The following is a 13,060-nucleotide window of genomic DNA, read 5'->3' as shown; positions in this document are numbered from 1 at the left end:
AGTTTTCCACCAGCAAATCTTCAACAATTCTTTGTATTTTCATTATTCTCACCCCCCATTTTGGTACTCCAATCACGCATAGATTATTCTTCTTAACAGAGTCCAAAATAATTCTTAGAGTTTCTTCATTTTTTTTAATTCTTTACCTAATTTTTCCTTAAGTAAATTGGTGTCAAGTGCTTTATCTTCAATCATACTAATTCCAACTTCCATTACCTCAATTCTGCTCCTATGACTTTCTATTGAGTTGCCTAATCCTGAAATTTTACTGTTTATCTTTTGGATTTCTGTTTCTTGCAGCCTGTTAAATTTGTCATTCTGCTCTTATATAACCTTCTTAAGTTCCTCTATTGCTTTGTCTGTGTGTTCCTTGGCTTGTTCTGTGTTTTGCCTCATCTCCTTCCTGATCTCTCGAAGGGCTCTCTGTATATTAGTCTTTTTGAATTCTATCTCCAGTAATTCCAAATTCTAAGGCCTCTTCCTCTGGGAGGTTTCCTAGTTCTTTGTTTTGTTCACTTGCTGGAGCCATAATGATCTGCCTCTTTATGTGATTTGATACTGACTGTTGTCTCCAAGCAATCAGTAAGTTATATTTATATACTGTTATGTTTGCTTACTGTTTCCTAGCATTTTGTTTTGTTTTGGCCAGATAGGCTCAGCGTGTGAGCTACATTGGTTATTGGTGTCTTTGAAGCTCTCACGTTCTGCCACAAGGTGGCTAGAGCTGCTACTAGGTGTATGAGCCCAGGAGTCCATTTAATTTTCTTGTGTGGATTCAGCTCAGGAGTCCAGGTTGTCAGTCACCAAGTGTGTGGTGCAGTCTCTCACATACAGTCCTAGACAGGCAGGGCTACGTAAGTGTGACTGCAGCAGCCATAGGTATCTGGCTACACTACGGGGTTATGTGCTACCCAAGGTAGGGGGTTCATGGCTGCCCATGAGTGGCTAGGTGGAAGGTGTGGTCCTGTTGCTTATTGGTCCAGCTGTGAGAATTTGTTTTCTTAATGTTCAGGTGTGCACTAGTCATCTAGTGCTGCTGTAACAGAAATACCACAAGTGGATGCCTTCAACAAAGAGAAATTTATTTTCTCATAGTCTAATAGGCTAGAAGTCCAAATTCAGGGCATCAGCTCTAGGAAAAGGCTTTCTCTCTGTCAGCTCTGGAGGACGGTCCTTGTCCTCAATCTTCCCCTGGACTAAAAGCTCCTCCACACAGGAACTCCAAGACCAAAGGACGTGCTATGCTCCCAGCGATGCTTTCTTGGTATGAGGTCCCCCTGTCTCTCTGCTGGTTTCTCTCTTTTATATCTGAAAAGATATTGGCTCAGCCTTTACACAAACAGATATATACACATCCATGTTTACTGCAGCACTGTTTACAAGAGCAAAAAGATGGAACCAACCAAGGTGCCCATCAACAGATGAATGGACAAATAATGGTATATTCACACAATGGAATACCAAAAAAAATAGAATACTATGCATCAATAAAGAACAGTGACGAATCTATGGAACATTTCATAACATGGAGAAACCTGGAAGATATTATGCTTAGTGAAATTAGTCAGCTGCAAAAGAACAAATATTGTATAAGACCACTATTATAAAAAAAAAAAAAAAAGAGAGAGAGAGAAATAGTTTAAACTGAGAACACACTCTCTTGTGGTTACGAGATGGGGGAGGGAGGGAGGGAGAGCGGGAGAGGGGTATTTACTAAATAGATAGTAGATAAGAACTGCTTTAGGTGAAAGGAAGGAGGACAACACTCAACACAGTGGAGGTCAGCACAACTGGACTAAACCAAAAACAAAGTTTTCTGAATAAACTGAATTCTTTGAAGGCCAGCATAGCAGGGGCAGGGGTTTGGGGACCATGGTTTCAGGGGACATCTAAGTCAAGGGGCATAATAAAATCTATTAAGAAAACGTTCTGCATCCCACTTTGAAGAGTAGTGTCTGCGGTCTTAAACGCTAGCACGCAGCCATCTAAGATGCATCAATGAGTCTCAACCCACCTGGATCAAAGGAGAATGAAGAACACCAAGGACACAAGGTAATAACGGGCCAAAGAGACAGAAAGGGCTGTATGAACCAGAGACTACATCATCCTGAGACCAGAAGAACTGGACGGTACCCGGCTACAACCGATGACTGCCCTGAAAGGGAACACAACAGAGAACCCCTGAGGGAACAGGAGAACAGTGGGATGCAGACCCGAAATTCTCATTAAAAGACCAGACTTAATGGTCTGACTGAGACTAGAAGGACGCCGGTGGTCATGGCCCCCAGACCTTCTGTTGGCCCAGGACAGGAACCATTCCCGAAGCCAACTCGTCAGACATGGATTGGACTGGACAATGGTTTGGAGAAGGATGCTGGTGGGGCGTGAACTACTTGGATCAGGTGGACACTTGAGACTATGTTGGCACCTCCTGCCTGGAGGGGAGATGGGAGGGTAGAGGGGCTTAGAAGTTGGCAAAATGGACACGAAAAGAGAAAGTGGAAGCGAGAAGCGGGCTGTCTCATGGAGGGGAGAATAAGTGGGAATATGTAGCAAGGTGTATATAAGTTTTTATGTGAGCGACTGACTTGATTTGTAAACCTTCACTTAAAGCACAATAAAAATTATTAAAAAAAAAAAAGATATTGGCTCAGTGCACAATCCAATTGTCTTAGTCATCCCATGCTGCTATAACAGAAATACCACAAGTGGGTGGCTTTAACAAAGAGAAATTTATTTCTTTACAGTGAAGTAAGCTAAAAGTCTAAATTCAGGGCATCAGCTCCAGGGAAAGACTTTCTCTCTCTGACGGCCTTCTAATCAATCTTCCCCGCACTAGGAGCTTCTCCATGCAGGGACCCCGGGTCCAAAGGACTCACTCTGTTCCCAGCACTGCTTTCTTGGTGATATGAGGTCCCCAACTCTCTGCTGGCCTCCCTTTCCTTTTATCTCTTGTAAGATAAAAGGTGGTGCAGGCCACACATTGGATCAGGGATGTGACTTTACTAAGGATGTTACAATCTCACCCCAATCCTCTTTAACATAAAATTACAATCACAAAATAGAAGACAATCACACAACACTGGGAATCATGGCCCAGTTAAACTGATACACACATTTTTGGGGGAACATAATTCAATCCATGATACCAATCTCATAGATTGAGTCCTGTCTCATTAACATAACTGTCACATATCCCACCTCATTAACGTCATAGAGGTAGAATTGTAACACATAGCAAGATCATAAACCAGAGGTCAAAATGATGGACAATCACACAATACCGGGAATCATGGCCTAGTTGAATTGATATATGTATTTTTGGGGGACACAATTCAATACATGACAAGGTGTAATTCATAATGAAGGCTCTGGTCTTTGATCTTCATCAGTAAGTACTTCAAGTTCTCTTCACTTTCCACAAGCATATTGTGTCATCTGCATATTGCAGGTTGTTAATGAGTCTTCCTCCAATCCTGATGCCCCATTCTTCCTCATACAGTCCAGCTTTTCTAATTATGTGCTCAGCTTACGGATTGAATAAGTGTGCTGAAATGATACAACCCTAATGCACACCTTTCCTGATTTTAAACCCTGCAGCATCCCCTTGCTCTATATGAACGACTGTCCCTTGGTCTAGGAACATGTTCCTCATAGCACAATTAAGTGTTCTGGAGTTCTCATTCTTCACAATGTTATCCATAATTTGTTATGATCCACATAGTTGAATGCCTTTGCATAGTCAATAAACACAAGAAAATATCCTTCCGGTATTTTCCGCTTTCAGCCAAGATTCATCTGACATCAGCAATGCTATCTCTCATTCCACATCCTCTTCTGAATCCGGCTTGAATTTCTGGCAGTTCCCTGTCCATGTACTACTGCAACCATTTTTCAGTTATCTTCGGTAAAATTTTACTGGCATGTGGTATTAATGATATTGTTTGATAATTTCTGCATTCTGTTGGATCCCCTTTCTTTGGACTGGGCACCCGATTTGAGGGGCTCATGTTCCCGCAGTGTATCAGACAATGTTCCACTGCTGTTCGTTAAGTTTTCACTTGTCAGTTTTTTTAGAAGTAGACTGCCAAGTCCTTCTTCCTAGTCTGTCTTTGTCTGGAAGCTCCACTGAAACCTGTCCACCAGAGACGACCCTGCTGGTATTTGAATTACCAGTGGCACAGCTTGCAGCACCGTGGCAACACACAAGCCACCACAGTACAACAAACTGACAGACAAGTGGTGCAATGGAACATTACTCACCTGTAAAGAGAAATGATGTCTTAATACATGCTACGACTTGGATGAACCTTGAAAACACTATGCTAAATGAATTAAGTCAGTCACAAAAGAACAAATATTGTATTATACCACTTACAGTGAAATATCTGAATTGGAAGATGTATAGAGGCCAAATTTTACCAGCGATAACGAACGGTAAAAAAAATGCTGAAATGACAAATGTTTGTTATACATATTTCCACCACAATTTAAAAAAGTAAAATGAAATCAAAATAAGAGACTTTCACAGAGAAATAAAAACAGAGAAAATTGTTGTTAACAGGCCCAACTTACAATAAATACTAAAGGACGTTCCTAAGACTGAACGCAACTGACCCCAGATGGTAACACAAATCCATGCAAAGAACACCAGTAATTATGTAATTATAAAAGGCACTATAAATCCATACAGTTTTCTCCTTTTTCTCTTAACTGATTTGAAAAGCTACTGTATAAAATAATATATACAGAAAGTATTGTTGGGCCTATAACATATAGAAATAAATGTGTGATATATTTGAAAATAATGGCACAGAGAAAGTGAGTTACAGCAAAGCTATAATGGGCTAAGAAAATGACAACAAACGGCAAAGTAATAACTATAATAATGTATTGTTGGGTTTATAATATTAATAGGTGCAATATGTTTAACAATAATACCACAAAAAGGGGGAAAGGAGGTAGAACTAAATAAGAGTAATATATCTCTATATTACTGGAAATAAGGTAGTATAAATCTGAAGCAGATTCTGATAAGTTAAGATATATATGGTAAACTCTACAGTAACCACTAAAAACAAAAAGTAAAAAACATCATTCAAGTGCTACATTAGAAAATATTCACATTTCAAATAACATTAAATGGGAACAGACTAAACAATCCAATCAAAACACAGAGGTTGTCAAACTGATAATATGATCCAGCTATACGTTCACACATTAGATTCAAAGACACAAACAGAATGAAAATAAAAGGATTGAAAAAGATATACCATGCAAACAGCTACCACAGGAAAACTGGAGTGGTTATACTAATATCAGACAAAACAGACTTTGAGAAAAAGTATTTTTAAAAGAGCCAAAAAATGACATTTTATAATGATGAAAGGGGAAGGCCATCAGGAAGATATAACAATTAAAAACACATATGTGCCTAATAATTAAAAAAAAAAAAGAGGACCAAAATACATAAACTAAAAACTGATAGATATGAAGGGAGAAATAGACAATTCAGCAATAATATTGGAGACTTCAATAGCCACTTTCAATTGTGGATAAAATTACTAGAAAGAAAACCAACAAGGAAATAAAAGACTTGAACAAAACTATAAATTAATGAGATGTAGCAGACATCTATAGAACACTCCACTCAACAGAAACAGAATTATAGTCTTCCAAATGCAAAAAAAACATTCTACAGGATAGACCATATGTGAGACCATAAACAAACCTCAATGACTTTAACCCTCAATCAAGTATGTTCTCCAACCACAAGTGAATAAAATTAGAAATCTGTAACAGGAAAATTTGGGGGAAATGCAAACATGTGGAAAGAAACAACACACTCCTAAGTAACCAACGTGTAAAAGAAATCACAGGGAAATCAGAAAACATTTGAACTGAATGAAAAAATACAACATACCAAAATTTATGGGATGCAGCTAAAACAGTATTTAGAGGGAAATTTATATAATAATAGAGATGAAATGCTTTAATAAGCTAAATTCTCACCTAAAACAAGTAGGAAAAGAAGAAAAAACTAAACTCAAAACAGGAGAAAGAAGGACCACAATACTTTAAAAAAGCAAGAAAAGTGTATACGCAGCTAAACTGCTATAAGAGTTTTGTATTTTTTTAGGAAATGGTAAAAGTAGTACTTTGGGGTAGATTTTAGTAAGTCAAATAAGCATTTTCTAATCTTTAGGGTAAGTAACTGAAAGAATAACTTTTAAAATGTACAATTGAAATGACTAAGGCAAAAAGAATTACTAATATAACAATACTAAATTTTTGTTTGCTAAATTTTTAATGTGGTGAAAACATACACAACATTCATCAATTCAACTATTTCCACATGCATAATTCAGTGACACTAACTTGTTAACAATGCTAAATTTGTATGTACTTGAAGTCATCAAATATTATGTTCTTGTCAAGTAGACTAACGAACTGAAGTCAGCCAGACACATGGTTGGAAGAACAGAAAGGTTTATTTAGTTTACAAACCGGGAGACAGGCATGGTCTCAGGACCTAAGGCTGTTAGCTCCCTGAACCAGGGCAGATTTGCTCTTTTTATAGGGAGTGGCACACATATGCGTGAACAGTAAAGGGAGGATCTTCAGTCTTGTGACGCGTGCACAGTCGGCATAATTTTAGTGAATGAGTTTTTACACACGTCTCTAAAAATATTGCGCATAGCCCTAAAAAATGGCAATGGCTCCTATCGCCACCCCAGGAAGGTTATACAGCAGGTAGATTCAGTCAGTGCGCCTGCGCCTTGGCCTTCTGCCAAGAGAAGAGAAGAAACCTGGGAATTTGACTAATCATGGTGAAGTGCTGTCAAAGTTGTAACAAAAATGTAGCAAGAGTAGACTTTCCTCAAAAACAACTATTATGGGATGGTTAATAACCCTTAAAAACCCTTTCATGACTGCCTGCTTCAAACTTGGTAACATAACTTGAAGATATATAAAGTGAACTGGGGAAGTCAGCATAACTTATCCAAGGCAAGGTCAGGAAAACTCCATAGACGCATCCAAACTCCCTGAAGGGACCACGGTGTCGGGGAACATCTAGTTCAACTGGCATAACAGTGTATAAAGAAAATGCTCTACATTCTATTTTGGTAAGTAGCGTCTGGGGCCTTAAAAGCTTGTTAGCGGCCATCTAAGATACTCCACTGGTCTTGTCCTGTCTGGAGCAAGGAAGAATGAAGAAAACCAAAGACACAAGGGAAAGACTAGTCCAAAGGTACTACAAGTACCACAGCCTCCACCAGACCCAGTACAGCACAACTCGATGGTGCCCAGTTTCCACCACTAACTGCTCTGACAGGGATCGCAATAGAGGGTCCCAGACAGGGCTGGAGAAAAATGTGGAACAAAATTCTAACTCACAAAAAAAAAAAAAAAAAAAGACCAGGTTTACTGGTCTGACAGAGACTGGAGAAACCCTGAGAAGCTAGTCTGCTAATGAGCTAGTTTGCTCTGTAAACTATAAAAAGATACATAAAGTGAAACTTAAAACTAAAAAGGAGAAACAGACAAATTCTCCATCATAGCTGGTGATCTTAAAACATTTCTAATAGTTGATAAAACAAGCAATGAAAATCCATATGGATTTAAAAGATAGGAAGAATTCTATTAACCAATTTGAAGTAAATGAAGCACATATACCACTGTAAAAACAACTACAGAATGCACATATTTTTCAAGTTCACATTTACAAAAACACACCATATACTGAGTCATAAATTTTACAGTATTAAAATCATAAATCGCTGACCACAGTGGAATTAAATTTGAAATGAATAACAGAAGGATAATTAGTAAATCTCCAAATGTTATGCAATTAAGGTACACACTTCTAAATAACCCATGGATCAATAAAGAAATCACAATGGAAATTATAAAATATTTTAAACTAAAAGATAATGAAAAGACACCTATAAGATGCTGTGTGACACAGCTTAATTTATAGCGTTCAATGCATGTAAATGAGTAGAAAAGATTGAAAAAAATTAATGACCTAAGCTTCCACCTCAGAAAGCTAAGAATAGCAAACCAAACCCAAAGAAAGTGGAAGGACAGAAATTATAAACGTTAAGAGCAAAAATAAATGACACAGAAAGCAGAAGTACAATAGAAAAAAATTTTAAGTAAAAAATTAGCTTTGAAAAGATTAATAACACTGATAAAATTCTAGCAACACTGATGAAGAAAATACAAATGATCATGAATGGAGACATCACTACAGATCCTATAGACATTTAAAAGCAAATGCTAAAGTAAATAACAAAAGAATCCACCTTTATGCCATTAAATATGGTAATTTAGAGCAAGAAGGGGCAAACATTTTGGATAAAGGGCCAGACAGTAAATATTTTAGGCTTTTCCTAAAGCATATCTACAGTTAACAACGTGCTTAATGGTAAAACACTGAATATCTTCCATTGAAATTGGGAGCAAAAAAGAATGTCTACTCTCCTGACCTCTACTCAACATTGTATAAGAGGTCCTAGACAGTGCAATAATGAAAAGAAATTAAAGCTACAAGCATTAGAAAGATGTAAAACTGTCATTACTTGCAGATGACATGATAGTGTGCATAGACAATCCAAAAGAACCTACCATAAAGTATTATACAAGTTAGAAAGCCCACTAAATAGACAGTCAATATACTAACATGAGGAGCCCTGGTGGCAAAGTGGTTAAGAGCTCAGGCTGCTAACCAAAAGGTCAGCAGTTCGAATCCACCAGCCACTTGCTTTTTGGAAACCCTACAGGACAGTTCTACCATGTCCTATAGGGTCACTATGACTCAAAATCGACTTGACGGCAATGGGTTTGGTTTTTGGTATACTGACATCAATTATATTCCTATATACTGACAACAAATGTATTATAGAATAAAATTTTTAGACAAATGATGGTATATATATTATCAAAAAATAAATAAATTTTATGAAAGATGTGTAAAACCTCTTTGAAAATTTCAAAACATTGCTGAAAAGGCATTAAAGGCCTAAAAATAAGAAAAGCAATACTCTGTATGTGGATTGAAAAACTCGGTATTACACCAATTCAATATATGTTAACATGTCAATTCGTCGATGTAACCCTAGTAAAATCCCAACAGGTTTCTTTCTTATTGGAAATTAATTCTACAATTAGCTAATCCAAAAACATAATACAGCACAGAACAGTTATGACAATCTTAAGGGGAAAAAAGAACAAAGTTGTATGACTTACACTATGAAATATCAAGACTTACAACAAAAACTACAGAAAAAAGGACTGACAAAAGAATACACAAATAGACCAGTGAACAGAATAAAGAGTTCAGAAAAGAATCCACACACATATGACCACTTGATTTACAACAAAGGATTAATGTAGCTCAGTAGGGAAGGAATGGTTCAAGCAATGTTATGGATCAACTGAATATTCATAGAAAAAAATGCATCTTGACCACTAGTTCACACATGCATAAAAATTAATTCAAGGTGAATCACAGAATACAGTAAAACTTCTAGGAGAAACCACAGACGAATATCTTCATCTCCTTGGGGCACACAATGACTTCTTAAACAAGACAAAAAGCATTAACCACAAAGGAAAAGATTAATACATTGGACTCCCATAAAATTATCGACTCTTATTCACCAAAAGACACCTTTAAGAGAGTAAAAAGACAAGGCACAGAATGGGAAAAAACCCGTGCAGAACACATATATGGCAACGTACTTCTTTCAAAATATATAAAGAACTCCTACACATCAATAAGAAAAAGGCATAAAATCCAATTTTTTTAAAAAAGGGAAAAAGACTTAGATACTTCACAAAAGAAGACATCCAAATAGCCAGTAAGCATATGAAAAAGTGTTCAACATCCTTAGTCACAGGGCAAATGCAAACTAAAATTACAATGTGACATCACTTCATACCCACGAGAAAGGCTAAAATTAAAAGAAACATAACAAGTGGTAGCAAAAATGTGAAGTCACTGGGACTCTCATACTGTTGGTAAAACTATGATGAAACAACCACTTTGGAAAACTATTTGGCAGGATCTATTAAAGCTAAGGAAACCCTGGTGGCGTAGTGGTTAAGAGCTACAGCTACTAACCAAAGGGTTGGCAGTTCGAATCCACCAGGTGCTCCTTGGAAACTCTTTGGGGCAGCTCTACTCTGTCCTATAGGGTTGCTATGAGTCAGAATCGACTCGACGGCACTGGGTTTGGTTATTAAAGCTAAGGTGGCAGAGTGGTTAAGAGTTCGGCACCTAACCAAAAGAGCAGCAGTTCGAATCCACCAGCTGCTCCTTGGAAACCCCATGGCGCAGTTCTACTCTAGTCCTATAGGGTCTCTGTGAGTTGGAATTGACTCGATGACAATGGGGTAATTCAAGCTAAGGAGTCCCTGTGTGGTGCAAATGATTAAGTGCTCAACCACTAATTGGAAGGTTGGCAGCTCAAACCCACCCAAAGATACCCCAGAAGGCAGGCCTGGCAATCTGCTTTGAAAGGGCATAACCTTGAAAATCCTATGGTGCAGTTCTACTCTGCACGCAAGAAGTCACCATGAGTCGAAATCAACTCAACGACAACAATTAAAGTTAAATATGTCTACTCTATGAGCCAGTAATTCCACTGTCATGGATTGAATTATGTCCCCCCAAAAACATGTGTATCAATTTGGCTGGACCATGATTCCCAGTATTGTAGGACTGTCTACCATTCTGTCATCTGATGTGATTTCCTTATGTGTTGCAAATCCTATCACTACAATGAGATGGATTAAAACCCAAACCAAACCCATTGCCATCAAGTCTACTCCGACTCATAGCGACCCTATAGGACAGAGTACAACTACCCCACAGAGTTTCTAAGGAGCGCCTAGTGGATCCAAACTGCTGACCTTTTGGTTAGCAGCTGTAGCTCTTAACCACTATGCCACCAGGTTTCCTAATGAGATGGATTAGTGGCAGTTATACTGATGAAATCTACTAGATAGTATCTTCAGCCAATCTCTTTTGAGATAAAAAAGAGAGGAGCAAGCAGAGAAACACTAGGAGCTCATACTGCCAAGAAAGTAGTCCTGGGAGCAGAGCATGTCCTTTGGACCTGAGGTTCCCGAGCTGAGATGCTCCCAGATCAAGGGAAGACGGATGACAAGCACCTTCCTCCAGTGCCAACAGAAAGAGAAAGCCTTCCCCTGGAGCCGGCGCCCTGAATCCAGACTTCTAGCCTACTGGACCATGATAGAATAAACTTCCCTTTGTTAAAGCCATCCACTTGTGGTATTTCAGTTAAAGCAGCACTAGATGACCAAGACACTCTCCTAGGTATATTCCTAACGGAAATCAATAAATACGTCCACCAAAAGACATGTAAAAGAATGTTCACAGCAGCTTTCTCATAATAGCTAAAAATTAAAAACAACCCAATTGTCTATCAACAGTAGATAAGTAAACTGTATTATCTTTATATAATGGAATACTACAAAGCAATAAAAAAAACTACCGCTCTTGTAACAACATGAGTTAATCATAGATGTCATTCTGAGTGAAAGAAGACAATGAGTATGATTCTAATTCTTTGAGGTTTAAAAAACAGGTAAAACTTATCTGTGTTGATGTTGTTGTGTCCCATCGAGTCAATTCCAACCCACAGCAAGCCTACATGATAGGGCAGACCTGCTCCATAGGGTTTCCTGGGCTGTAATCTTTACGGAAGCAGATCACCAGGTCTTTTCTCCCAATAGCCACTGGTGGGTTTGAACTGCTGACCTTTCGTTTAGCACCCATGACCTTAACAATTTCACCACCAGGGCTCCTTATCTATGTTGAAAGAAGTCAGATTATTGTAATACCTTTTGGAGGTGGAGGGTACTGATTACTACAGAGCACAGGGAAGCCTTTTCCGTATATAGTCTATTTTTTTTATCTGGATAGTAGTTACAGATGTGTACACATATGTAAAAACTGAGCTGTATACTTAGGATTTCTGCCTCAATAAACAAAATAAAAATAATAAGACACTGAATTAATCTCGGGTAGGAAAGGGAAGAGAACCGAAAGGATTACTTCTTAATGCTAACTCCAGATTATTCAAAAACAGAAAAGGCAATGGAACATAAATAAAAATTAGCAACTATCAGCATCAGATGAACTCTTCCCTCATCTACTAAAAAGCAGTTGGTCTCTGGTTCTTCTGAGTTTCCACAGGTAATTTTTCTATCCTCAAGATGAACAGAGTTCCGAATAAATTAGTGAACATGTGAACTTCGAAGTTGACAGTTCATTTGCATGAGACCATCCTCAAGTTAAAAAAAGAAAAGAAACTAAAAAGATGTGATTAAGGAAAAATTTTGCTGCTATTCTCCAGCTGCGCCTACCCATTACTATGCAGATTCCAAGAGGAAGTTCCTTCCTACTGAGACAGGCAGGCCTTGCTGCCTTCGGGACCCTTCCATTCCCCCAAAAGGAGAGTGAGAATGTAATATTTCCCAAGATTCTTCAGACAGAATCTTGGAGATGTAAATTAGCATAGCTGGTGATGCCTGAGACTTGAGCAAAGAGGCTGAATAATTCCGACAAGAAAACTGAAATTGTTTTCCCTTCAATCAAAACTTTTAGGAATCCTAACAAACCATCGCTAGGAACAAACCATAACTAAAACATATTCTGTCAAGTAAGGTCTCCAGTTTCAGGGTACTCTAAAATATGTTAGCAGAAAAAGTAAATTTTTTAAAGCATAAAGTCGGAGAAGAAAACAACTGATTACTTCTAAACAAGTTGAAAATGTTTCCAGTCAATGAAGTTATACAGTTTACCTGTTCCAGCACATCCAATTTTAATTCGAGCTTGCTGAGAACAACGTCTCCACCCCATAGTGAAAGCTGCAAATCCGAGGGCTTTAAGTTCTTGATGTAGCGATTCACGTAGCTCATTAAAATCGGAGTCACATATGACTCCAGCATCTTTTAAGGTGCAGAGGGATCAAAGTCAAAAGCTGAAAGGAGTAAAGACAGAAACGTCAGAAGTAATTGAGTCGGA

At 38.1% G+C, this 13,060-nt stretch overlaps 1 protein-coding gene across 28 annotated transcripts in view; it reads right to left on the bottom strand.

Moving 5' to 3' along the window:
* VPS13B (vacuolar protein sorting 13 homolog B) overlaps positions 1 to 12,984 on the bottom strand; it is a 916,907-nt gene extending 903,923 nt beyond the window's left edge. For all 28 annotated transcript variants that reach the window (XR_010317809.1, XR_010317810.1, XR_010317811.1 and 25 more), the window contains exon 1: positions 12,838 to 12,984. Coding sequence is in view for 25 of the 28 variants with exons in the window: in XM_064267936.1 (XP_064124006.1) it covers positions 12,838 to 12,984 (147 nt within the window). In the remaining 3 variants the exon portion in view is untranslated. The remainder of the gene's footprint in view (positions 1 to 12,837) is intronic.
* Positions 12,985 to 13,060: the final 76 nt, after the last annotated feature.

Source organism: Loxodonta africana, chromosome 14 (genome assembly GCF_030014295.1).
Source record: "Loxodonta africana isolate mLoxAfr1 chromosome 14, mLoxAfr1.hap2, whole genome shotgun sequence".
Lineage (NCBI taxonomy): Eukaryota > Metazoa > Chordata > Mammalia > Proboscidea > Elephantidae > Loxodonta > Loxodonta africana.
The sequence above is the reverse complement of the archived record's forward strand: the minus strand, read 5'-3'. Positions and strand labels throughout refer to the sequence as shown.